Source organism: Thermobia domestica, chromosome 9 (genome assembly GCF_964235325.1).
Source record: "Thermobia domestica chromosome 9, izTheDome1.hap1.1, whole genome shotgun sequence".
Lineage (NCBI taxonomy): Eukaryota > Metazoa > Arthropoda > Insecta > Zygentoma > Lepismatidae > Thermobia > Thermobia domestica.
The window spans coordinates 217,966,586-217,991,511 of NC_137462.1; the positions used below are offsets into that span (position 1 = coordinate 217,966,586).

At 34.7% G+C, this 24,926-nt stretch overlaps 1 protein-coding gene across 1 annotated transcript in view; it reads left to right on the forward strand.

Annotated features, from left to right (window-relative positions):
• Positions 1-4,792: 4,792 nt before the first annotated feature.
• LOC145660601 (follistatin-related protein 1-like) overlaps positions 4,793-24,926 on the forward strand; it is a 186,922-nt gene continuing 166,788 nt past the window's right edge. The window contains exon 1 of the mRNA XM_081725862.1: positions 4,793-5,096. Within this exon, the coding sequence (XP_081581988.1) occupies positions 5,043-5,096 (54 nt within the window). The 5' untranslated portion in view covers positions 4,793-5,042. The remainder of the gene's footprint in view (positions 5,097-24,926) is intronic.

The window sequence follows — 24,926 nt, forward strand, 5'->3', positions numbered from 1 at the left end:
CTGGTTATGTACGTGCGCTGCATCCATGCAGATGCACATGTGTACATAATTGCTTAAGCACGGGTTATATAAATGTGTGCTTCATCCATGCAAATGCACATGTGCACATAACGGCTTAAGCACGAGTTCTATACGTATGCTTCATCCACGCAAATACACATGTGCACGTAACGGCTTAGGCAAGGTTATATAAATGTGTGCTTTATCCGTGCAAATGCACATGTGCACATGCACGACTTAGTCACTGGTTATATACGTGTGCATAACCCACGCAAATGCACATGTGCACATACACGAGTTATGTATGTGTGCTTCATCCACGTAAATTCACGTGTACTGCTTATGCACGGGTTATGTATGTGTTCATCATCCACACAAATGCACATGTGCACACGTACGGCTTATGCATGGATAGGGCATATGTGTCGTACACGTACGTGTTGTCTGGGTGATGATTTTTTTAATTTTTAAAATGGGGTTATAACCTCATATAAGTCACTGACCATGCAAGGAGCATTGGAATATTAATTCTGTGATATTTGTGAATAATCTGTCGCTCACTGGCATTACCGCAACAATATTTTGATTTTTTTAAATAAAGATTCATCATCTGATGCTTCGCCCCCTGTGCCCCCTAAGGCGGTGGTTACCAAAATAACATTCCAGATATGAAAAACGCAAATCTTTTTTGCTAGCATGACGCCAAATTTCAAAGGAATTGACAAAAAATACCTTCTCATATGTCCCTACTAAGGATATTTATGGCGATTTTTTTATTTTTGAAAGGGGATATAGCCCCATATAAGTCCCTGACACATGTAAGGAACGTTAGAATATTAATTCTGTGACATTTGTGAAAAATCTGACGCTCACTGGCATTTCCGGAACAAATTTTGAATTTTTATAAAGATCCATCATCTGGTGCTTCGCCCCGTGTGCCCCCCTAAGGCGATGCTTACCAAAATAACATTCCAAATATGAAAAACGCATACTTTTTTGCTGCAATGACGCCAAATTAGACACGAATTGACAAAAAAAAAAAAAAAACTTCTTCTCTTATGTCTCTACTATGGATGTTTATGGTATTTTTTTATTTTTTAAAGGGGGCTATAGCCCCTTATAAATCCCTGGTACATGCAAGGAGCATTAGAGTATTAATTCTGTGACATTTGTGAAAAATCTGACGCTCACTGGCATTTCTGGAACAAAATTTTGAATTTTTATAAATATCCATCATCAACTAATGCTTCGCCCCCTGTGCCCCCTAAGGCGGTGCGTTACCAAAATAACATTCCAGATTTCAAAAACTCATCCTCTTTTGCTACAATGACGCCAAATTTCACATTAATTAACAAAAAATACCTTCTTCTCGTATGTCCCTACTAAGGATATTTATGGTGACTATTTTATTTTTGAAAGGGGGCCGTAGCCCCATTATCAGTCACTCTTACGTGTAAGGAGCATTCGAGCATTAATTCTGTGACATTTTTGATTAATCTAATGCTTACTGGCATTCCGAAAATAAATTTTGGGATTTTGGTAACACATCACTCACCACCTTTTTACTCCCCTTGCCCCCCAAAAGGGGGGCGTTCTCAAAATAATGTTTGAGACGGCTTTACTAGCTTTGTGAATAAATGTTTTTGCATTTTGTAACAAATACAACTCATTTGCCCCAAAATCTTTACGAATAATTATTAGAGAAAACTGCTTCCAAAATTTAACATTGAATCTCCCATATGGAAAATGAACTTTTGTGTTTACACCCCCAAAAGGGGGCTAAACAGCAATTTTCTCTTAATTCGTTTAGAAATGCGAGAAATTCAGATATTTCTCAATAAGAGTGCCAAATTTTACATTAATAGTGTGAAAATTTCATCTTCTCCCAGTGCTGTAGAAGATTACAGGAATTATGGAACAGTCTGTATATATATATATATATATATATATATATATATATATATATATATATATATATATATATATTGGAAAGTTTGGAAAGTTTATAGTGAACTCATCATATACATATCATGGTCTGAGTTCTGCTGCCGCGCTCCGTTTTCACCTTTTGGATCCACCACTGGCTGTCACCAAGGTTTGCAGGTATGAATAACTTGTTTATGTAAAATTTCGTATTTAGCGTAAATATTTAACAGATTTTTAATATTTCCCAGTTCTATTCAACAATTCCTTTAATTTTATTGTAGGAAAGGGATTACAAAAGATGAGTTTACTGATGAAGTTGCTGCAGAATTACAGAATTACTACTGTTCTCGGGAATCGAGTATGCATTATACAATGTGCGTCCTAAATGTTGTTCTCCCTTACCAAGTTCTGTCAACGAACTTTTATTGGAAGATGTGGATGATGTATGAAAAAGTAAATATCGAGAGAGGAAACAATTTTGCTCATTGATTGATGGAAAAGGTCCCGTTCGTTTCCTGGTAAGCCAAGATTATTTTTTTTCTTTTCTTTTTTTTTTTAAAGAATGAATTATTCCACATATAACAATGTTTGAATACATATATTAGAATAATTCACATTTGGATATTTACACTTGTTATATAAATAAATAGTGTTTGCTTAATAAAAATGTTTTATATTTGTGCCTGAATCTAGTCATACTCTCTTCGTTTCTTAATTCTACATGTAGATTATTGTATATGTTATATTCCAAGTGTTCTGATCGAATAGGATTTCAATCTGCGTTTATTTCGAGTACAGTATGTAGGCCTAGTATATTGTATGTACGTTCTTGGTGTTCTATTTTAGAATACTCTTTATGAAAATGTATAAAGAATATACGTAATGTGAGAATGTTGTATTTTGCACGTTACTTCGTTATATTCTGTTAATTTCACTTCTCACACAGATTTTTGAGACCGTCGGAAACCTGCAATAATTATTCACTCAGGAAAGATAGCAGGGCCGGATTAAGGGGGGCTTTGGGGGGGCTATAACCCCGGGCCTACAGGTGGACATGGGCCTTTACTCTGATCAAAATCTTAACTGGCCATCTAAAAAGCATCATGAAGATACAACCATCATCATAAAATAAAATAAGACGAAAAATATGAAACCTATTTCCTTAACTTTCCTACTGTACTTTCATAGAAATGTATTAGAAAATGAAACATCTTTAAGTATTACGTCCCACAGTTATACCGGTTAGGCAAAAGCAGACGGCGATGATGAGAAATGAAAACAATGGTAGAATGAATAAAGTGGGAAAACCCCGAGAAAACTAACGTCCTCCACAAAGCCCACATTACCAATAGTCTATTAATCTATGTATTCTCTATAATGTATATACTATGTAACACTGTAATTACGCCTGTGCCTGTTGTGTTATGTGTCAATAAATTAAACTAAATTAAATTAAACACTTGGCGCGAGCTGGGATCAAACCAAGGATCCCACGTACGCTCTAAGCTCTACCACTCAACCACCGTGCCCCTTAATTAAAAAAAAAAAGTGATCTATGGATGGTCTTAAGAATGTATGTGTCCAATTAGAAACAAAGTACATTCTTTCTTCCTCCTACTTTTTTGAAGAATGGAAATATTGAGCTACCATGTTAATTGCATTATCACCATATTAAAGTAATTCGAAAGTTTGTATAAATTGTGTTGCACGCCATTATGTAATTATCACCTCGGAAACGAAAATGAACGAGAAAAAACAAAGCGAGGCAAGGTATTGGAAATATAGTTGTTGTTGTTATAGGACAGAGCAACGGCAGCAGCAGACGAAATATAAAAGCACAGGAATCTGGGCTGTCATGGGTCGTTCTAACCAGTGAACGGCCTCCCTTTCCCGTCTTTCAAAGACTTACGAGGAAGTGGGCGGGCGCGTACGATACACGCAACAGCTCACACACACTCCTCCCCCCTCTCTCTTTTTCTATCTCCACTCAACTCGGCTGAAGGAGTGTGGTGTAGTAAGCAGTGTTGCCAATTTTGGGGAAAAGTCGCTAAATCTAGGGGATTCGCCTTCTAGGATAGCGACAAAAAATAATTTTTCCGATTAGCGACTTTTTTTGGTGATTTTGGAATGACGATTTGGCGACTTACTTACAAATGTAGCGACTTTTGCGCTGCGAACAACTTGTCCTAAAAATAAGTACTATTAACTCGAATCAGTTCAGATATATGTTTATTTTTCTTTTACTTATTTGAATCAGTTCAGATGTTGACGAGCTAGGAAAGTAGGCTACGTAACATTTATCTCTATATTTCCGCTTTGGTTGCTGTTATCTCTTACCTTTTAATGGGGACCCACTCCAGCTTTTAATGTCCTTTAGTTTACAGAGCTTCCGTTTAGAGGTACAAATAATACATTGCCGATAGCAAACAGATTATCTGTAGAAGCGTGAGTAGAAGTGAAGTGTGTAAGATTTGTTTTCTAGACCTTTAATTTTGTTCGTTTCTCTAAACTCATTTTTGATTTCATTGAAGCAAAATTGACCATAAAGTTAAATATATATAAAAGTGAAATTATTGTTAGTTATACAATGAGTCTTTGAGTATTTTATATACGTTCTTGTAGCGTTCTTGTGAATTGATCACGTATCTTATATATATATATATATATATATATATATATATATATATATATATATATATATATATATATATATATATATATATGTATATATATATATATGAAAGAGGCAAAATTCCACGAAAATTTTTTTAGCGACTTTTCACCCAAAATTGGAGTCATTTCGTCTCCTATTTAGCGACTTTTTGTACCAACTTGTTGGCAACACTGGTAGTAAGCTGAAGATCAGTTGAGAAAAAGTGTCCAGCCGAGAGAAGGAGCAGGCGATTGCAACCAGTGAGCGTTCTGTTTTTATTTCATTTTGTGTTTCTTTTATTTTTCTTTAATATTTGATTTAGTGATTGTGTCAAGAAAGAAAATAATTAAGACATTGCAAAAAGTGTCGTGTTATTTTCCGAAAGATATTTTATGATACTTCTAGAAAAAGACAAAAATACCACTATAAGAGTAATCTTTGGAAAGAGTAGAATCATCTCAGTATGGTGCAACATCTTTGGTTATGTGGTGTTCTGTTAGCAATCGCTATAGTAGAGGTATGTATGGCTGTTTATATATATATATATATATATATATATATATATATATATATATATATATATATATATATATATATAACTATCTGATAAAAATATAGTTCAAATTATCTTTCTATAGTCTGCTAAAAATGACATTTTAAAAAAGTAACACAGATAACAAAACAAGATAACATACTTTAAATAGCATCAGTTTCAAAATTAATGATGAGTGTTTTGTACTTTTATCACTCATATCAAGAAGTTAGTAACTTAATTTCGGAGTGGTAACGTAAGTAGAAGATAAGATGGTAGTGATGCATACTCAGATTACATTCTTGTAAGTACAGTAATATTTAAAATAAACCACAACAATAATAAATTGTGCTAATTCGTTATGTATGTACCTATATTTTGGGTGCGTTAAGTGATAGCAAATTAAAAAAAAAAAAAAAAAAAATCTAAATCAATCTGATAACGAAGATGATTTTCAGATTCTGGGACATAGTTTCTTGTTGCATTTAAAACATATATGTTTCTGGGACGTTATATATATAGTGGCGGATCCAGGATATGATCAAGGGAGGGGTTAAACCATAGTTTGTCGTTTTTATCCAGTGTAAAGCAGGATTGAATGTCATTTTATTCAGTGTATACCTGAGCGTCAAGGGGGCTATAGCCTTTATAGCCCCCTTGAATCCGCCATATATATATATATATATATATATATATATATATATATATATATATATATATATATATATATAACGTTCTAATTAATAATAAATGTAAATTCATAGTTAGACTGTCAGAAGAAGGAAGAAAATATTAAATTGAATTATGAGAAGTTGGTGATAAAGCTAATGATTGCATTGGCAGGGTGCAAAATTTCCGGTCGCCATTGGCGGAAGGTTTCTGCCTAAAGAGATACTGACGATCACAATTTTCGGATTGGGAAATTCGTTTGACTTTGAAATTTTGCGCCCTGGCATTGGATTGACGTAAGGAAATGGCATTATTTTGTTTCTGTGGCAATAAACGTTAGCGTTTTGTAAGGCGTAAGGTTAGTTCATTTCCAACTATAGTGCTTCCAAAATGTCTTGAGCCGTGACAAAAATGTGAACTAAAGCTCACACCCTCAACACACCCACGCGTTGAGCCAATAAGAGTTCAGCTACTGCTAAGCGAGAGAGCGGATGACGAAAGGAAGTGGAATTCCTTCAGCCGATATCAGCAGCGCTTGGAACTGAAGACTAGGTGTCAAGTCAATGTGGTATATTTATAGTTGGTAACAATACCATTTTCCACACCAAGGAAGTATGTCGTTGTAAGGATACGCTGATAATTCTGAAAACAACAACAACAACAATAACAACGCCTACTTCATGGTTCTACAGTTTAAAGTCCGTGATTATGTTGGATATATTATTGTGTAATTTATAATCGTATATAATTGGTATACTTAGTCAGTACCAGGTCACTGATCCTTGTTAAAGTTCTTGCTTGCTAGTAGCAAAATACAAATCACTATTGCTTATTTAATAGCACCAGAGAGTAAACGTTAACATTTCTAAGAATATTTTTACTCTATGACAGTACCTATTTTGTAGGTTATATTAATCATCTTCCAATGGAGCTCGTATTTTTGGAGTTTTTATAAAACATCTGTTTCTTCATTTTACATATTGGCTACTTAAAGAAGTCCTCGTGGTTATATAGTTAGCATAGGCGCCTTCGGAGCGTGTGATTCTGCAAGCTCATTTAGTTCGGATCCCACATTAAGCTATAGGTCCACGTCTCATATATCCTCTGAACAGAATGCTAAACTACACTTACATCTTCGCTACAGAAAAGGCAGATTCGATTCCCGCTAGGGTCCTTTGTGATTCAAATATAGTAATTTCTCAAAAAGTTCGTTTTCAAAATCTCATCTAGTTGATCCCCAAATCTTAAAATTACTATAAATTTAGGATAATGTTTTGTAGGTAGTGTGACCAAAGGCTGGGATTGTAATAGTTTCTCTTTGTTTTTATAGGATCATTTTTAAGACATAATGACATCAATCAAAATTGTAGGTAGAGAACTGAAAAGCTAAGAGCTTAATGCCACACATGGGCATCATTTGGAGCTCCAGGGGACTATTGCCCCCAGAGTTTGATATTTGTATGTTTTTCAATCCATAAGATAATATACCGATGAAAAACCTGAAAATCAACTGGCATCTAGGGTTTTGCCCCCTCTTCTTCTCCAAGCTAAATCTGAAATAACGCTGCTGATGCCACAACAGATTCATTATGACATCCGCCATTAAAAATGACACCTTGAGCAATACCGGATCAAGAAATTTCGGGCCTCCCCGCAAGAAAATTTGAAAGGGCCCCTTTATATTGTAACGTTTGGTAGATTCAAATGATAGACCGGGTGTCTTTTCTCCTTCACCAAGTTTTATTACAAAATATAATAAGTACAAGTGTCTTTAATTCAATGTCTCTTCCTCAATGACCAAGTGAAGGAATACTAAATGTTTTGCCGGGTGCCCCTTCCACTCAAGGCAGTTTCCAGAACACTTTGGCAGGTTGTTGGTTAGGCTTGGATTATAAGTTTAAGATGGATCCCTAGCCCAGTGCGGCATAGGGTAAGGAAGAGGTGCTCCTAGTCCACAGCGACATAGGAAGGTAAAGGTTAGGCGATCAGTTGGTCGACTGATACTGGGTCCCTCGGTGGTCCTCCTTTTATTTGTCCTCCTCGGGTCCTTCCGTGAGGTCCGTCTGCTTTCGGTGTTTCTCGATGTCTTCCGTGTTGTCTGCTAGGTTGTTTGTAATCATCAGCACGTGTTCAGCTGGCACGTGCATCTGTTGTGATGTGGGGATCCTTGCAATATTAAACATTTTTTTTTTTTAAATAGTGCATTTTAATGAAATATTTTTAGTGTTCTGTTTGCTAGAATAGAGATTCAAATACGGTTTACAAGAAATCCTTCCTCCTCCACTTCATCTCCGCAAATTCCCTTATAAGATATCTCTTTTCAATTGTCGAAGATCTCACATGGTTGATTCCCAACATTCGTAAGTCGCTCATTCTCCCCTGTGTCATTTAACACCTTAAATAGCTCTTGATACCTGTTAAGACTGATAATGACAATTCAACGGAAGCCACAATCACGACTAAACTCAGAAATAAAGCAAGACTAGTCAAAACTTCAGGATAACTTGGGGCAGTAGTATTAAACTTAACGTATAATATATAATACCGTCAATTCAAGAACAATGTTGATCTTGATGGAATATTGTTTTTAAGTCCAGTGCGGAGGGAAATTTATTCCAATGGTAGCGACGGGCCAATGTCTTACTGGTACTTCTTTTTGTAGTTTTTCAGCCTTAATTAAAATTTCTTCGTGTGAAAGATTCACAAGTACTTTCGAGAATTTAATTGGAAATTCATCAAGAGTTGTCTGTATCGCTGTAAAACGGTTCTCTATTTCATTGTACGCGATATCTAGAAGTCTATTGTAAACATTAACCTAAAGCAAGCCTCTGTGTCCGAAATCCAATAATTATCTACCAATTCATCGAAGTGTTTTTTTAGTTTGGGTTGATCTTTTTCTAGGGTTGTCTTTCCACTTCACAGCAACAGTTGTGTCCTTTTTTTTTTTATGGTATTCTTCTCTCATTTCCTTCAATTCCTTTTGGCTCTCTTCAAGAGTGCGTAAAGCTTTTCTCAAAATTAATTTGTTTAATTTGGAGAAGCTGCGAAGCGATGTTCAGTTGTGAAAATATTTTCGACAGCACCACAGTCAAAAATACAAAATCGAAGGAATCCCTGACTTTCGCCAATCGCTTTGCTTCTGATACCTCGTTAGCTTTCTTATTTGTCAGTGAAAGTTTTCGGAGAGTTTTCATTACATCACCATTTCTCAACCTGATAGCTACAATTAGTGATGTGAGGTGGAAAATTTTCCGGAATATTTTCCCCTATATTTTTCCTTAAAAATTTCCGTTCTAAACAAATATCAGTGATCAATTAACAATTCCTTATTAACCATAAAATTGCTTGACTTCATGTATAGAAAGGTTAAAAACTGGAAGATCGTTTAAAGAATCTGAAATTTTTCATGGCTTAAAAAATTTCTGATACTATGTAGGAACAAGTGAAATTTTTTTTTCATGAATCGAAAAATTTTCTGTCGTGTATTAAAAAATTGAAAAACTTTTTATAAATATGAAAATTTTCATTATTTTGAAGCAAAAAGTAAAACAACTTTTTATGAATCGGAAAATTTTCATTATAGTGTAGAAATAAGTGGAAAAGGTTTTCATAATACGGACAATTTTGAATATTATGTATATTGATGTTAGATGAAAACATTTCCATTATATTTAACTGCACATTGAGCAATAAAATTTAATTCCTGTAGAGGAAAGTTAGACAGCAACAAATTATAATTTTCCAATTAGCTTTCGGGAACGGGAAAATTTTCTAATATTTCAAGTTGCAACTAAAAACTTACATAGTGTTTCTCTCTCTCTCTCTCTCTCTCTCTCTGTGTATATATATATAAAGTGCAGGGAACATAAATCGCGTTTCTAGAGTACAAATATTCTATCCCATTGTTTAAAATGAAACGAGAAAGCGAAAAGAAACTTTTGTGAATTTATCAGTTCTTTCAAAAACAGAAAATTCCACTATTTCTTTACATATACACCTGTATATAATAACTAAAAAAAAAATTCCAGTTCCTAATGAAGATTCTTTTTGTAATAGAAAATAGCAAGAAATGCTTTCATTTTTGTGTTTAAAGCTGTGAGAAAACATCATATTACGCGTATTAAATTAACGAAATATGATTTTATGGGATCAAAGGTGTATTTTGAGGTAAGAATATATCGAAGTTTTTGAAACATTTTTGCAGAAATGAAGAATCGTTAGATTTTCACTTTATGAAACTTTTTTTCAGACAATATTTATTACAAATAAATTTTATGGCTAAACAGTGATGTAGGAACAAGTGGAGTAAGTTTTTATGAATCGGAAAATTTTCCGGTTAACTTACGTCACTGGCTACAATGTACTGATACCGTGAGGCCCATCTGTTTGGATTGAGCTTTTTAAAAACAACATCTGATTCTTGTCAGAATATCCCACCAATGATGACAGAATATCCCGCCTATTTACACTTTAGTCAAAAAAATATATACAAATCCTGGAACGTTGTGAAGTAACTGGCAACTTCTTTTACACTTTTGACGGCATCAGTAATGACAAGGTTTCTGTTACGTACCTCGTAGTGAATATATAGGCCTATAGCTGGTTCCTTAATTTCAAGTGACCACCTGAGTAAGCACCACTCATCGCAGCAGCGCCATCTCATCCTTGCGCTCTACATTTTTCCACAGACAATCCGAATTTCTCCATATCACTTAACACTAGAGTTGCAGATCCGGATGCAGTTGGATTTCTCACTAGTAAAAAGCACAATGAACAATGCATCAACTGAGTTAACTGACCAGAGCACTACTAAGTGAGTTGCGCCTTCTCACTTCAGCAATGTTGCAACTCTTCCAAGAAGCACAATGTCCGGATAAGCTTATTTTTAAACGCCTCAAAAGAAGAGACATCTCGTGCGTCGTTGTTAGTCCTGGTAGCTCATTACTTGGTTCAAGTAATTAAACTATTCTGAAAATATCATTCTTTTTCAAGTGTTTTAAAAATAAGTATTCAGAGGCAAGATGAAGGAAGACCTTTAAAAGCTCTTGGGCCTCCGGGCCCACCCGCACCGCGGCACTGACCCTGAGCTTTTCTGTAGAAGGCTCACAGTGTAATGATAGGCCACTCGGGACGTCCATCATTGTTGTGGAAAATTCCAGTGTGTTAAAGAACCGTTTCAAAGTGAGTGATGGTGACAGCATCACGTGTATACTCCATTATAATATTAGTAGCCATAACAGGCTTATTACAGGCTACATTGATTTAATCTTAAATTAATTTTCGGGTCCCAGGGAGGTGAGCTGTCGTTGGATGCTGCACATGTTATCAGAGAGCCAGAAATACTGTTGCTGCAGAAGCGGTTGCAGCTGCTAGTTGGAATATTTTTCATTTGCTACAGTCTTTTAATCCGGAATTGTTACAATAGACGAAACCTAGGTCCATTATTTTAAGCCTTAGGCGAACTAACATACCATGGTTAGGTGAAAGCATGCATTCTCATCAACACGTAAAATGTTTTGTGCACAGGTTTCCGCCGAGAAAGTTATTACCTGTTTTCTTAGATGCAGGGTCGGATTAAGGGAGGGGCCAGGGTCTAAAATTCAACGAAATCACAGCTCCACACTGGTAAAAATTTTATATAGTATAGAAAAACTAGTTTAGTCAGCATTTGTTTTAACAAATAATCAGTGTTCTGTCCAGTACATCATGTTTACCTGCGACCAAAAAATATTATTATTATTATTATTATTATTATTATTATTATTATTATTATTATTATTATTATTATTATTATTATTATTATTATTATTATGTAGGAAAATTTTTGCATCCAAAGCAAACAAAATTAAAGGCACATTAGGATACATATTTAATTGTATTGTATTAAACCATAAAATACAGGAAACAAACCGGTAAGAAAAATAGTCACACTGAAAGAAAAAAGTCACTTTTTCTTACATAAGAATTTCACTGTCATTTTTCCGTGATCATCATGCTGTCTCAGTCTGTTTTCTGCCGAGGCAAATACACCGTTATACCAGGGCTGTTCCTTTGACTTCCTACCAACTTCAAAACGCCTCTCCTTTCTGGCCAGCCATTTCATAACAGCAGGGGTTGGGCTAAAATCTTCCAACGGACCCATATTTATATTAACGTGAAGGTAATTTTTCACAGTAGTGGGAGCCAAAGAGAGTCTGTTATCTGTTTTCAATATGTTGTAGTCACTTATAAGTCTTTCAAAATCGGAAGAAGATGGTATCGAAGCAACAACTCGGGCTAGAATTGTTGACAGAGCATGAAATGACTGATTTCCACAGATTTTCATGAGAAGATTTAGCGTCCAGACCTTTCAACATACTGCACGATGATGCCTCTCTACATTGCATTGCGAACTGCAAAAGATCTGTATCAGGACGAATAACTTTGTGACATTCTCTTAGGGCATGATCGTTACATCCTCTTGCAAAACACCCAAAGGCTCCAAAGCAACAATACTGTCTTCATACAGCAAACGCTGACTAACAAAGTTAATTATGGAATCCAGGACTTCGTAGCGTACTACAGTAAAATCTCTTTTCTCACTGACATATTTGTTATGGGATTTATTGCGAAGTGTGTTACGATGAAGTTGAATACCATGTAATGAGTACTGTATTTCTCCGTTGACGTTCTCTTGCACACGTTCGTTTAAAAACGTTTCTTCCCACCCGCCTAACAGAGGTTTCTCTTTCATACTCTCCAATTGTGCTACAGTTCTATTTTTATTTGTTATTATGCCCAAAAGACACGACAGACTCAGCCCAACCTATTCATACTGCTGACCAGTGGCGGCGATTGGACGTTAAAAGTGGGGGGGGGGCAAGGCATGATCTGAATATTTATATATCAGTGTTAGTTTTCCTGGTTGTTTTTAACACTTTGTTTGACGAAAGGTTGTATAACAAATAGGATACTATCTTTTTTAGTTAAAATACCATATATCGTATTTCATATTTTATTAAGTAAATTGACAACAGCAACGCAAGTAGGTACTCATAAATAACGAAAGTGTAAGAAGAGATTTGATTGCTTCCTCATGGACACCTTACAATTCTGTCTGGAAAATTGTGTGATCAGATTATTTAATAACAAAATTGCAAAACAAGTAAATAGAAGGGATAACAGTAATCATAGTAATGAATAATGGGGCTTGTTTTGTAGAAGTTATATTGAAACTGGGGATTAATGAACAACTTATATATTTAATTCTACATATGCCATTAAATGTATGTTATTACTCTTACGGTTAGATAATGAAAGACAGTAAATACTACAGGCATATCTGTATCCTACAACATTTAAAGAAATACGAAATTCCAATATTAATTGCTTTTAATTGCAATTAAAACGCAATTCCTGTAGCTTTCTTAACTCAACGGGAAGACAAATAACCAATACGTACTCACGCAATGACAAATATTATATGGCACCATTTTTTCTATGAACCAGTAATGCATACAAAAACTTTTCATTTCCAAATGAAACTATATACATTACAGAGCCACTTCAAAAAAGTGGGGGGGGGCAACTGCCCCCTCTTGCCCCCCCGAATCGCCGCCCCTGCTGCTGACTGTGAGCGCGATTTCTCAAAACCGGGTAATATTTATTCAGTAGTGGGTGCCCACACTAAGAAATTCCTGGAGGGATCCCTGTATAATTTTACTGAGGCTTTGAATTCCAATGTTCCATATAAAAATAAATAGACCTAATGTCCAACGCCCAGCAACATGGAAAATTGAATATCCTATGCTGCTTGTAGGCACAAAGTACCGGTAAATCAACTAGATGAGAACCATGTGTCAGGTGTCGTGTCTGCAGGCATAAAGACGAACTAAAGGAACATTGGCTTACCTTTTGTTTCTTTATTTTCTTCCTCTGTTCCATTTTCGTTATTGTTTCCAAAGACAACAATGCATCGTCACCAAACAGCGAACACTGATCTATAGACAAAAGAATTAACCCGGGCCGACTAGCGAGATTTCTTTCCCATGAAACTTACGAACGGATAATATTTCCTGGGTTATGATTGGTTGTCAAGAGTCTACGGTGCTTCGGCTAAATTTTTGGCGGTTATTGATGTATGTTATCTCTGGTAATACATATTTCTATAACGGATTCAAAGGATCGTGTAATTTTTATGTAAAAACAACACATTTCATTATATCGGAAAAGTGTAATGTCCTATTGAAGCAACAGAAGAACGTGCAGTTAGTTGCATATTTTAAAACTATATGAATGCAACCGAAAACGTTTCAAAACTAAATATAGTTAAAAAGTTCCTTCACCTCAAAATTGGCGATGGTTTTCCCTGCCATCTAAGAGACACCTATACGTATTAACTCTGGCTTAATGTCATATACTGGCAGTTATATGGAATTGAGTAACCCATTGCATAATGAATGTATTGAATCAGTAAAACTTAATTTGACACACTAAACGCGTTTAAATGCATAATCCGAGAAAAGTTAGGTACTCACATTAATACCACTCCACACCAGAATTATAGTTCCACACTCCTTTCCTACAGTTCCACAAAGTGGAGTACTCCACTCAATTTTAGTCCCTGGGAGGGGCTTATGGGGGCTATAGCCCCGGGCCTCTAGGTGGACAGGGGCGTCCACTCTGATCAAACTCTCAACTGGCTATCTAAAGAGAATCATGAAGATACAATCGTCATCATAAAATAAAATATGACGAAAAATATGAAACATACCGGGTTTCCTACTGTACTTTCACAGAAATGTATTAGGTAAAGTAGGTGAAGTCAGCAGTTGCCACATATTTTTTTCTAGCCCTGGGCCTGCAGTGGGGTTAATCCAGCCCTGCTTAGATGTTGAGAGTGTACTTTTTGTTGAACATCTCCACGTGGCTCTACAGTGATAGACCAGTATTATGCCGAATAATTGCATCAGTTGCAAGCGTAAATGATGAAAGCAAACGGACGGAGAGCTGTGACACTGCGTTTTTCTTCTCCAGAACAATCTTAAGCCACATGTTTGACGTAATTCAAGCTTTCATTCGGTCAGCAAGTATCCAAATACTAGAACACCCACCACATTCAGCTTACTTGGTCCCAAGTGGCTATCAGTTTAATTTGTTTCCAGACCTTAAGGAACTTTCACTGACCAGAAAATTTCCAGCTGTGAAGATGTGAATACTATTGACCAATGATTATAGGAGCAGAAAGAAGCGTTCTTTCCAACATATGTTCAGCTGTTACAGAGATGATAAATGTGCGTTAACTATAAAGATATTATGCAAAAAGAATTATATAAAATCATTGCTCTACGTTATTTTAAGTAGTTCGGGACAAGGATTTCCTAGATGTCTTTTGAATATCTCTGTAATGAAGAAGGCGTTTGTCTCACATAGGCCTACCCTTCATATTCGGAAAGGGTCTTAAGCTACGTACAGACAAACTGAAACCGGGAGGAGAGTGGTGAGCGAAAGCGACGACCCCTACTCCTCTAGCTCCTCTACTGACAGCGCTACATTACAGCTGATCAAAATGTGGGAGGTTTCGTTGGGTATTACTGACAATAGTGGTATTTGTAGTTGTTGTAACATTTCAATATAGTACAATATAGTCAGAACAAAGTAACTACAAACTATTTACCTATTTTGAATAAATAAATTTCTATCTGCAATACATTTTGTTTTAATGTTCTTTAAAATGTGGAAGTAAACATAGTAGCAACACTCTTGCTGTCTCGTGTCACTGATACATGCGTTTTATCCCTGGCTACATGATTATGGCATGTTTAATTTAAAAGTACGGAATTTCCTACGGTGAAAAAAAGTGACTTACATACACGATACCCCCGACAATCTAGAGTAACAAAATTAATACAAGTGTTGAATTTCAAAAAGATTGATACATCAATGCCACAACTATGCGCAGCAAAGGCATACGAGGGTTGTCCGGAAAGATACGAGGCGTGTCCGGAAAGTAAGTACTGTTTTGAAAAAAGAAAAAAACATACTAAGACAGGTTTGTTCAAGCCAAATTTATTTTTACATGAAAGAGCACACCTTAAAATATTTTTCAACATAGTTTCCACCAATGTTCAAACTCTTGAAAGAGCGGGTGACCAATTTGTCCAAACCTTCTTCAACGAAACATTCCGCCAGTGTCTGGCAAGTACGCTCCGTTTCGTTGGAACGCCACCACAGCGCTGGTGTCGGATCTCAGTGCTAGTTTCACTAGTTTATTGCCTCTCCACTGACGCCAGTACGATTGAGTTGTCGCAAGTGTAATGCGTCCTGTGATTCTTTACAAAGTAGTTCTCTAAGTGGGGTCCGCGGACCCCTGGGAGTCCACGACGCCTAAAAGTTGAAATGTGTTGTAATAAAATGGAACTCATACCTGCTATGCAAGAAGTATTTTTTTCAGTTACTAAAAAGAATGCAGTTAGCAATTATATCTACGTTTGTAAATTTAAATGTTTTCCTACTTTACTAAATTTCGGCCCTGTGAGTATGAAGAGTTGTTTAAAAAGGTATTGCTACATTTGATGTCTTTCCTACCACTTACTTATGTGAGCAGACCTTTTCTGCTCTTTGCAGTATTAAAACCTTAAAGCGAAATAGTCTTAATGTGGAATCGGACTTAACTAAGATTGATGGTGACAAAACTTATTCCAGATTTCAATGCGATTATGAAAAAAAAAATCATTTCTCTCATTAGTTACCCCTCATTATCTATCAAGTGGATTTCGTTTTTTAAAAAAAATATTTTCAGCCTCGAAAGTTATTGTATTTTCAATTGAAATTTCATTCACTAGGAAACCATCTTGTATCTTTAGAATAAATTACTTATTGCATTATTTTTCTTAATCTTTTTCTTGTCAGTGGCAATTCTAATTAGTGTATATATATGATACCATGTGAAATTTCAGATAGCATTGCAAGTGGGTCCGCAGACCACTTTCCGAATGAACAGGGGGTCTGCGTTATCCGAGAACCACTGTTTTACAATGTTTAAAACAATTGCTGAACTCGCTGACTGTGAGATTCATTCTGTTATCCGGTTTGTGTTTGCAAGGAACGGTACACTGGTCGAAATTCATCGTCAAATAGTAGAGACTTTCGCTGGTGCGAAAGTGGGTGAGTCAGTTCAATGAAGGGCAGACAAATGTCCACGGCGAACCAGTTATGGTCGTCTTCACTGGTGGTATGTCTCTTTGAACAAGATTTGGACAAATTGATCACCCGTTGTGACAAGTGTTTGAACATTGGTGGAAACTATATCGAAAAATAGTTTAAGGCGTGCTCTTTCATGTAAAAATAAATTTGTCTTGAACAAAGCTGTTTTAGTGTATATATATATATATATATATATATATATATATATATATATATATATATATATATATATATATATATATATATATATATATCAAAACGGTACGCCTCGTATTAGTTGATGTATTTATCAAAACGGGGAGTACTTTGACATCTGCTTTCCGAGAACTACTTGATGAACCAGGATGAATTTTTGCCAGGATGTAGGGAGTCAAGAGTTAGGAATCTGAGTTCATTGATAGAGTCGATATTCAAACCAGGAGTGGCAGAAATCAATCAATTTCGGTTTTTCTGTTAATCACTATAGAACAAGAAAGGTAATAGGTAGCAAGAAGCGGTATTCTGCAATCGATTAATTGTCCCAAGAGCATGGTGGATTGATTTAAATCAGTCTGATTTAAAACGCGATTTAAATCAATATTTAAATCACTTGATTTTTAAATATCATTGATTTAAATCAAATTCCGAAATAAATTAATTTAAAGTGAAAATAAGTAAAATCCCGTTTATGTTTGTTATTTTGATTATGGAAGATAACAATCATATTACAATGAGACTCAAATGTATGTACAGCACAGTATGAAAACGAGTGTTTTATGCAGAGGATGATTAGGGATAATCCCGTCTTTACTGGGCAACTGGGGAATCCTGTATTCTTCTCTTTGTAACATATGGCGGTGCAGTTTTACTATACGGATCCACAGATTGTAAAGTGCACTGAAAATTTTGGGCAAGTCTTTAATTGGCCATTTCATGTTGAGAACAGAATCCAACCAACCCCTGCGGGGCTTCTAACCTGTTCCTCCTCCTCCTCCTTCTACTAATACTACTACTTTCACTATTACTACAACTTATACTATGGATCCGTACGGTGCAACGACATTTCGCAAATTTTCCTAAGGATTAGATCGTTGATATTCTCTGAAATCTATGACTTATTAACGAGAAGCGGAAAGTGCTGAAATTGCGCAAATTTCTGCCGCAACGTTGTCATCAACAAGATTTCATAAAATTGTGCAAAATTTTGCACACGATAATAATATATAACAAATGTTTCTCACAGCACCAAAGAACAGTAACTAAGATGCAAATGCAAATATAAGGATGGTTTATAGAAAGATGAAAGGACAATTAAGATATATGGTAGATGCACCTGAAATATGTAGACAAAAGCTTGTTTGTGATTGGCCAAAACTGCGTAATGTAAACAAATTCTTATCTCTGATTGGTTGCACACCTGTCCACGATATTTAAAGGGAACTTCTAGAAATATTTATATTTTTGTTTACTTTTATATAAATGTGCTTTATTTAGTTTTCCAATACCTATTTGCTTCCAATAACTATTTTCTTACAGTTTTAATGTTACTGACAATCGTACAGTTACATATGATACAGAAAATTATTCATTTGGACATGTTTCCTCATCCTCCTCTCTAACGACGTCCGTGCACACATATAATTGCGATAACTGAAAATAAAATTTTATTGTCATCCATTACTTTGTATTTTTTCGCTAAAACGGCTTGGTTTTGGTAACTGCTTTTAATGTATTAGTCGAAATGCTTATGGTAACGGTGGCAACGTTGCGTAACATTGTTTGAGCAATTTCTAATTTTGTAGCCTGCTCATTAACGCTTTATCTGTGTCAACAGATAAGGGAGTGAAAGTTTGCGCAATTTCAGTGCACCCGATCCGTATAATAAAACTGTACGCATAAGGTTTTTAAATTCTTAACTATCCCAACGGGAAAATCACCATGGACATTTAAGAGGAAAATTCTTTTGTGCGCGCGTCTGTTTGTTTGTTCCCAGAAGGGTTGTTGTATTTAGAAAGGTCCGATTCCCTCTCCGAAAATAATAATAATAATAATAATAATAATAATAATAATAATAATAATAATAATAATAATAATAATAATAATAATAATAATAATAATAATAATAATATTATTATTATTATTATTATATTTTATAACTTTAGCCGGAATTTACATACTTTATATGTATTTCGTGCCGCAAGCTAGTTCCGATCTTTTGAAAAATATGCCCCTTCCAAATATAAGTAACTTTTGTGAAAAAAGTGTCAGGATAAATTAATGCCTAACATAAAATTATTTCGATGGGAATTTTATAAGAGATTAATATGTTTGACTTGGAACGATTACAAAAACTTTTTACACTATATAATAATAATAAATTATTTTCTGCTTTCAAGCGCTTTATTATTATTATTATCTGCGTTTTAGTGCCTTTTTTGAATTCGGTTCATATTTTTTATTTTATTTTTGTTTTTTAGTGCGTTATGAAGTTGGTAATTTTTATTTTAAAAAGTTTTTACTTTGTGCATTTTAGTGTGTTTTTGAAGTCAGTTATTTTATTTTATTTTATTTTTTATTTTTAAATCCATTTTTCTTTACTCTAGTAGTTTAATTAGATACTTAAACTAAAGGTAGGACACTATCTCCCTATAACATGGTTCTCTCTACGAAACATGTATGAAGAAATACGTAATAATTAATTATTTAAAAAAATGATTTTTTATTATAGGTACGAATTTTTCTTGGGAATAGCTCATTACATTAGTGAAAATCGCATCAAAATATCACGTATTCTAAAAGTAATTAGTCTGTTAGTGCTAAGAAGTAATTAGTACGAAATGGCGTTTCTCAAATCACAGAGTATGCGAGTCGCAGCGTGTCCAGTCTAACGTCATTTGGTAGATGATAGACAAGGCTAGTATATATGCAGAAAGTAATGGGATTCTTAGAATCAAACGTAAGTTTTGCACCTTGAAGTGAGCGAACTTACGTAACCTGCGCTAAATTTTCAATTTTATTTCGATAAAGGTGCAAATGCTGCGCAGGCCCGTGAAGAAGTTTGTACTGTTTATGGTAAGATACATTATGAAAAGGAACAGCCAAAAGATGATTCATTCACTTTCGTTCCGGAAATTCTGATGTCCAAGATGGTCCTCGCAATGGGTGAACATCATAGAAAAAGTGGATGACATTCTGTCAATAGTTGAGCAAGACCAGCATGTAAAGAGTCATGATATCGTCCATCACAAAAACAGTTTCAAACCATTTGGAGAAAGGTACGCTCTCGTAGCGTAGTTACTAACGCTCCTCGTATATAAAATAGCCAAAACAGACAGAACATATGTTAAAAGTACTCAAGAACTACATGAATATTGGTATGCAATTGCTGAGAAAGAAAGGAAATTAATCGCTGAAGAACACTTATTTCTTTCAACAGTTTTTAAGTAAATGAATAAGATAAATTTCTGTCTGAATGAAAGTAGTATCTTACATCACAGCTGCAATGAGTTGACGAAGACTACAAGGGGAACGGGAAGAATTGAAAACCAGACCAAACTAATCACTCAAGGAAGTAAGTTGGGTTGGTTATCCACCTGTAAAAGAACTAATTCTAGCAATGTCAGTGGCAAAGTCTTGTATTAATTTCTGTGGCGCAATGTGTATTGTTTATGCAAGATATGTTATCAAAAAATATACCCAAAAGGTGATTCATTCGCTTTCGTTCTGGAGGTTTCTCTGCCCAAGATGCTCCTCGCAATGAGCGAATAATCACTGAAAAAGTGTATGATTTGTGGCAAAAGCTGAATAAAGCTGCCATGTAACAGTCATGACATCGCCAATAAATATCCATCACCAAACATTGATAAACAATGGAGAAAGCTGGCTACAGAGGTTCTTAATCCCTTGGTTATATGCAACCCATCCTACTTTGTTGAATTTATGGTTGTAACATATTTTAGGATGAGTTTTCTCATGCGTTGCAGAAGTTATTTTTTTTAAATAATTAACTAATTAATTATTATTATGCAAGTTACATACACAAATACATTCATAATACTTTTTAAATGTAAATTGCACTGACGTTTTCACTTTAATTAGTATACTCGAGTTTTTTTTGTACTTATGAATAATAATTTCTCTTAAAGATACGGAAATATTTTTGACTAAAAGCTCAAGAAATTATTGTTGATTTTTTTTTTACTAAGAAGTAAATATAAATATATCTTAGCGAATGCCATTAATACAAATATAAAGTTCTATATATGGTTCTAAAATATCTAGAAATAGGCAAATTAATATAATACTTTGGAATTAATAAACTACTTTCTTATAACAATTAGATAATTAACAATTAAATAATTTTTTTAAAATTAATTTTATATTCTTATTAGAGAACCCCATCAAGTTCCTTTCCATGTGGTAAAGTGCCAAGGACACGTTGTCACGTTGGATGGAAATAGCTATGTGCTGAAGGTTATTAGGAAAGATGTATAACTAATTATTATTATTATTACTTTTTCAAGTAGTTTATACATAAAAACCTTTCTTGGGAATAGCATATTCAATTAGTAAAAACCGCATCGAAATATGACAAACGGTTTTTCGAGATGATCGTGAACAGCCTTACAAAAAAACATGCATATATACCGTCCCTCTCGAGACAAAGGGGCGTATCTCATTTTTTAACTTTCCCAGGAGACAAGTTTAAATCTTTTCTCATTATTTATTCTATCGTCTTCTTTTAAAATTTAATTTGATCTCGTGAGTTATATACCGTACCTGAACGAAGAAATCAAACTAAATTTTAAAGAAAACGACAGAATAAACCATGAGAAAAGATTTAAATTTGTCTCCGGCAAAAGTTAAGAAAGTTACATACGCCCGTTTGTCTTGAGAGGGACGATACATATAGGGCAAAGTAAGGTATTTAAAAGAATCGGTTAAAAAGCGCTGAAACATGTGTTTATTTCTTTTGAATTAAAAGTCCAAATACCGATTTCATATCTCTAACATAAAGGCCCAAAGGGGTATTCCCAGAGCTGGTAAAAATTTAAGCATCTTAGGAACCACTTTGACGCCCCTCTAATCTTTATTCAGTTTTAAAAACCAATACATTCATTTAAACTAACACACATTATATATACAAAAACAATAGTATTAAGGATTTGCGAAATATGGACATCTTATTATAATAATTGTAATACCACTTCTTTTTTCCTGATCACACCATTTTCTTTCTTTCTAGATCATATATAAAAAATCAGTGAAAAACGTGTCTTAATATTTTCGATGAAAAGTCTACAAAACAAGTTTTCATGCTTCTAACCTTAAGCGATTCCGAGCTATAGACTTACTTTAGTAATTGTAAGTATTGATGATCTTTCATGAGAAGACCCTTCACGATCTAGAAACGACAAAAATATTTTTAAGAATCCGCCAAAAATCGAGGATCGACATTTCACGATCGACGAAATGTCAGAATAAACATGAGTGAGTTTGAGCTTGTGCCAGTGAACTTTGACTGAGGATTTGCAAATAAGACGTGTTGGTGCTAAGTTTGTTCATCTTCTACTCACATCATCATCATAGGTATTCTGCCTTTATTGTTCAAGGTCCCACAAAACAGACTTTTCTTCCTCATAAAGGCTTCTTTCGCCATTCCTGTCCTTGCTTTTATTTCACGTTCGCACTTCATGTTATTACTAAGAATACTACCCAGATATCGAAAACTATTCACTTGTTCTATTTTCTCCCCTCCTACTTTTATATTTGACACAGACCCCTTCGTTCCAATCACCATGGCTTTTGTCTTTCTAACATTTATTTTCATCCCATATTCTTCAAAGCCGTTTCTCATTTTTTCTAACCTTTTATTGATTTTCTTTTCAGATTCTGCAACAAGCGCCATATCGTCTGCAAATCTTATGTATCTAATCATTCTACCACCTACTGAAATGCCATCATCATCATGTAGACTCTTTTTCACTATCTCTTCTAGATAGACATTAAATAGTGTTGGCGAGAGGCAGGATCCTTGTCGAACTCCCCTTTCAATTGCACTCTCTTCCGTCAGTTCTTCCCCTATCCTAACACTTACTTGTTGGTTCATGTATAAGTTTCTTATGAGTCTTCTATCTTTCCATTCCGTCTACTCACAGAGGATTAAAAAGAACACTCGTCTAAATTTGAACCAGGAATTGAAAATCCATATTGAAAGTTCCGTAACTTCCGTATTGGCCAGACCTAGCTCCATGCTACTTTTTTCTGTTTCGAGAATGAAAAAATCTAAAAGGGAAGCATTTTGGTAATGTAGAGGCTGTAAAAAGAGCTTCGCAGAGGGGACTTGAAGGTATCAAAGTTAAAGAGTTCCAGATGTGCTTCAAACAGTGTTAAAGAAGACTTGACAAGTGCATCACATTTAATGGAGAGTACTTTGAAGGAGACTAAAAGAATTTAGTTTAAAAAAAAAAATAATAATATTTTAGAACAAATGTTCGGTTTCGTTTGGATCCTCCCTCATATGTGAGCAACCACATTCGTATGTCTTGACATATATTTCTAAGAACTGAACAGTCTTCTAAAATCCAAGAGGGCAACCGCTCCCTTGCCTCGTGGCCTCACATAGTAGGCCTATGTATTGTAAAATACTATAGATGATAAAGTGCGGACACAGTACATTTCTACTTGTCCAAACAACTTCAAATTGTGTTTAGGCTAAGCGTTAGTCTGAAAATAAGCAATGGAATTATTTACTTTTAAAAAGATCTTAAAAAAACTACGTTTTTTTTTTTTATTAAATGAAAACTTCGCAGAAAAAAATCAACACTAGACGTGGTTGATGACGGAAAGGAAGAGACTCTTCCAAAAAAATATTTTTCTCTATGGGTTGGAGGCATTGATTTTATAATAATGATTCATACGAAGAACTGACCCTTTCCTTTGCTCAATATTAAAAGTAGAATTTTAATATATCACAACGAGCAGTAGAATTGGAAATTTTCATTAAATGAAGTGGGCTAGTGGTTTCCTATCACCCATAAATTCACAAATATTGCTATAGATTTGTATACAATAGGAACTATTCGTTTCTTTTATTTTGATTGGAATGCAAATAAACGGGAAGACGAAGGAAATGCGATTTGCGAACAATGAATGACACATCTATATGCTTTGCTATATAGTGCACAAGGTGACTGATTGTTTTGAATTCTTGGTACACAGAGGAATTTTTTTTAAATGAAATAAGCAATGTATAGCTATGTTTATAGCAGCAATAGCCTACTACGATACTCAAGGTTAATACAATTAGCGATACATGTCAATTTTTTTAGGTTACAAGGTTGTCTGCAATCAAAATATGTTGTGGATTAGAACTAAACTATAGTTAATATTATTGTGGGATTAAGCGTTGTATGCAATATTGCTCATGTGAAGGATTTCACAATGACTCACGTAGCAATGTGTAAACGCAGAACGTGAAATGATTCATCACATATGTCGAATAGTCATGGAATAGTCATGGAATGGTCGAATAGTCATGAAAACAAACATTCATATTATCTTCGTTATATAAATATATTTTTATCTTCATAATGAGTACGTAAATTCACGAGAATAATATTCACTGAGAACATGCGAATGGATTCCTAAATCTCCATATGATTTTGACTGCAGGTAAAACTAACCGAAGTCTCATTTACTATTTACGATTTTAGAAAAGAAACGAACATAATTTGTGACGTCATGTGGAAGAAATAACTTCTTTAAATAAACAGATGGAATAGTGTGTATAGTTTTAGCTTTATATTTCTGTACAAAACTTTTCCTAGCAGCGTGCAAAAATTAATGAATCATTCACATTGTCGTATTAATTTTATTCTATCAAGTAAGAAATTTGCTACACCTCTTATCAGAAAGAAAAGAATTAGCGGTGTGAGTTTTGTTAGCTATGAGAAATTAGGGGCCCTAACTATTAGTTTGTAA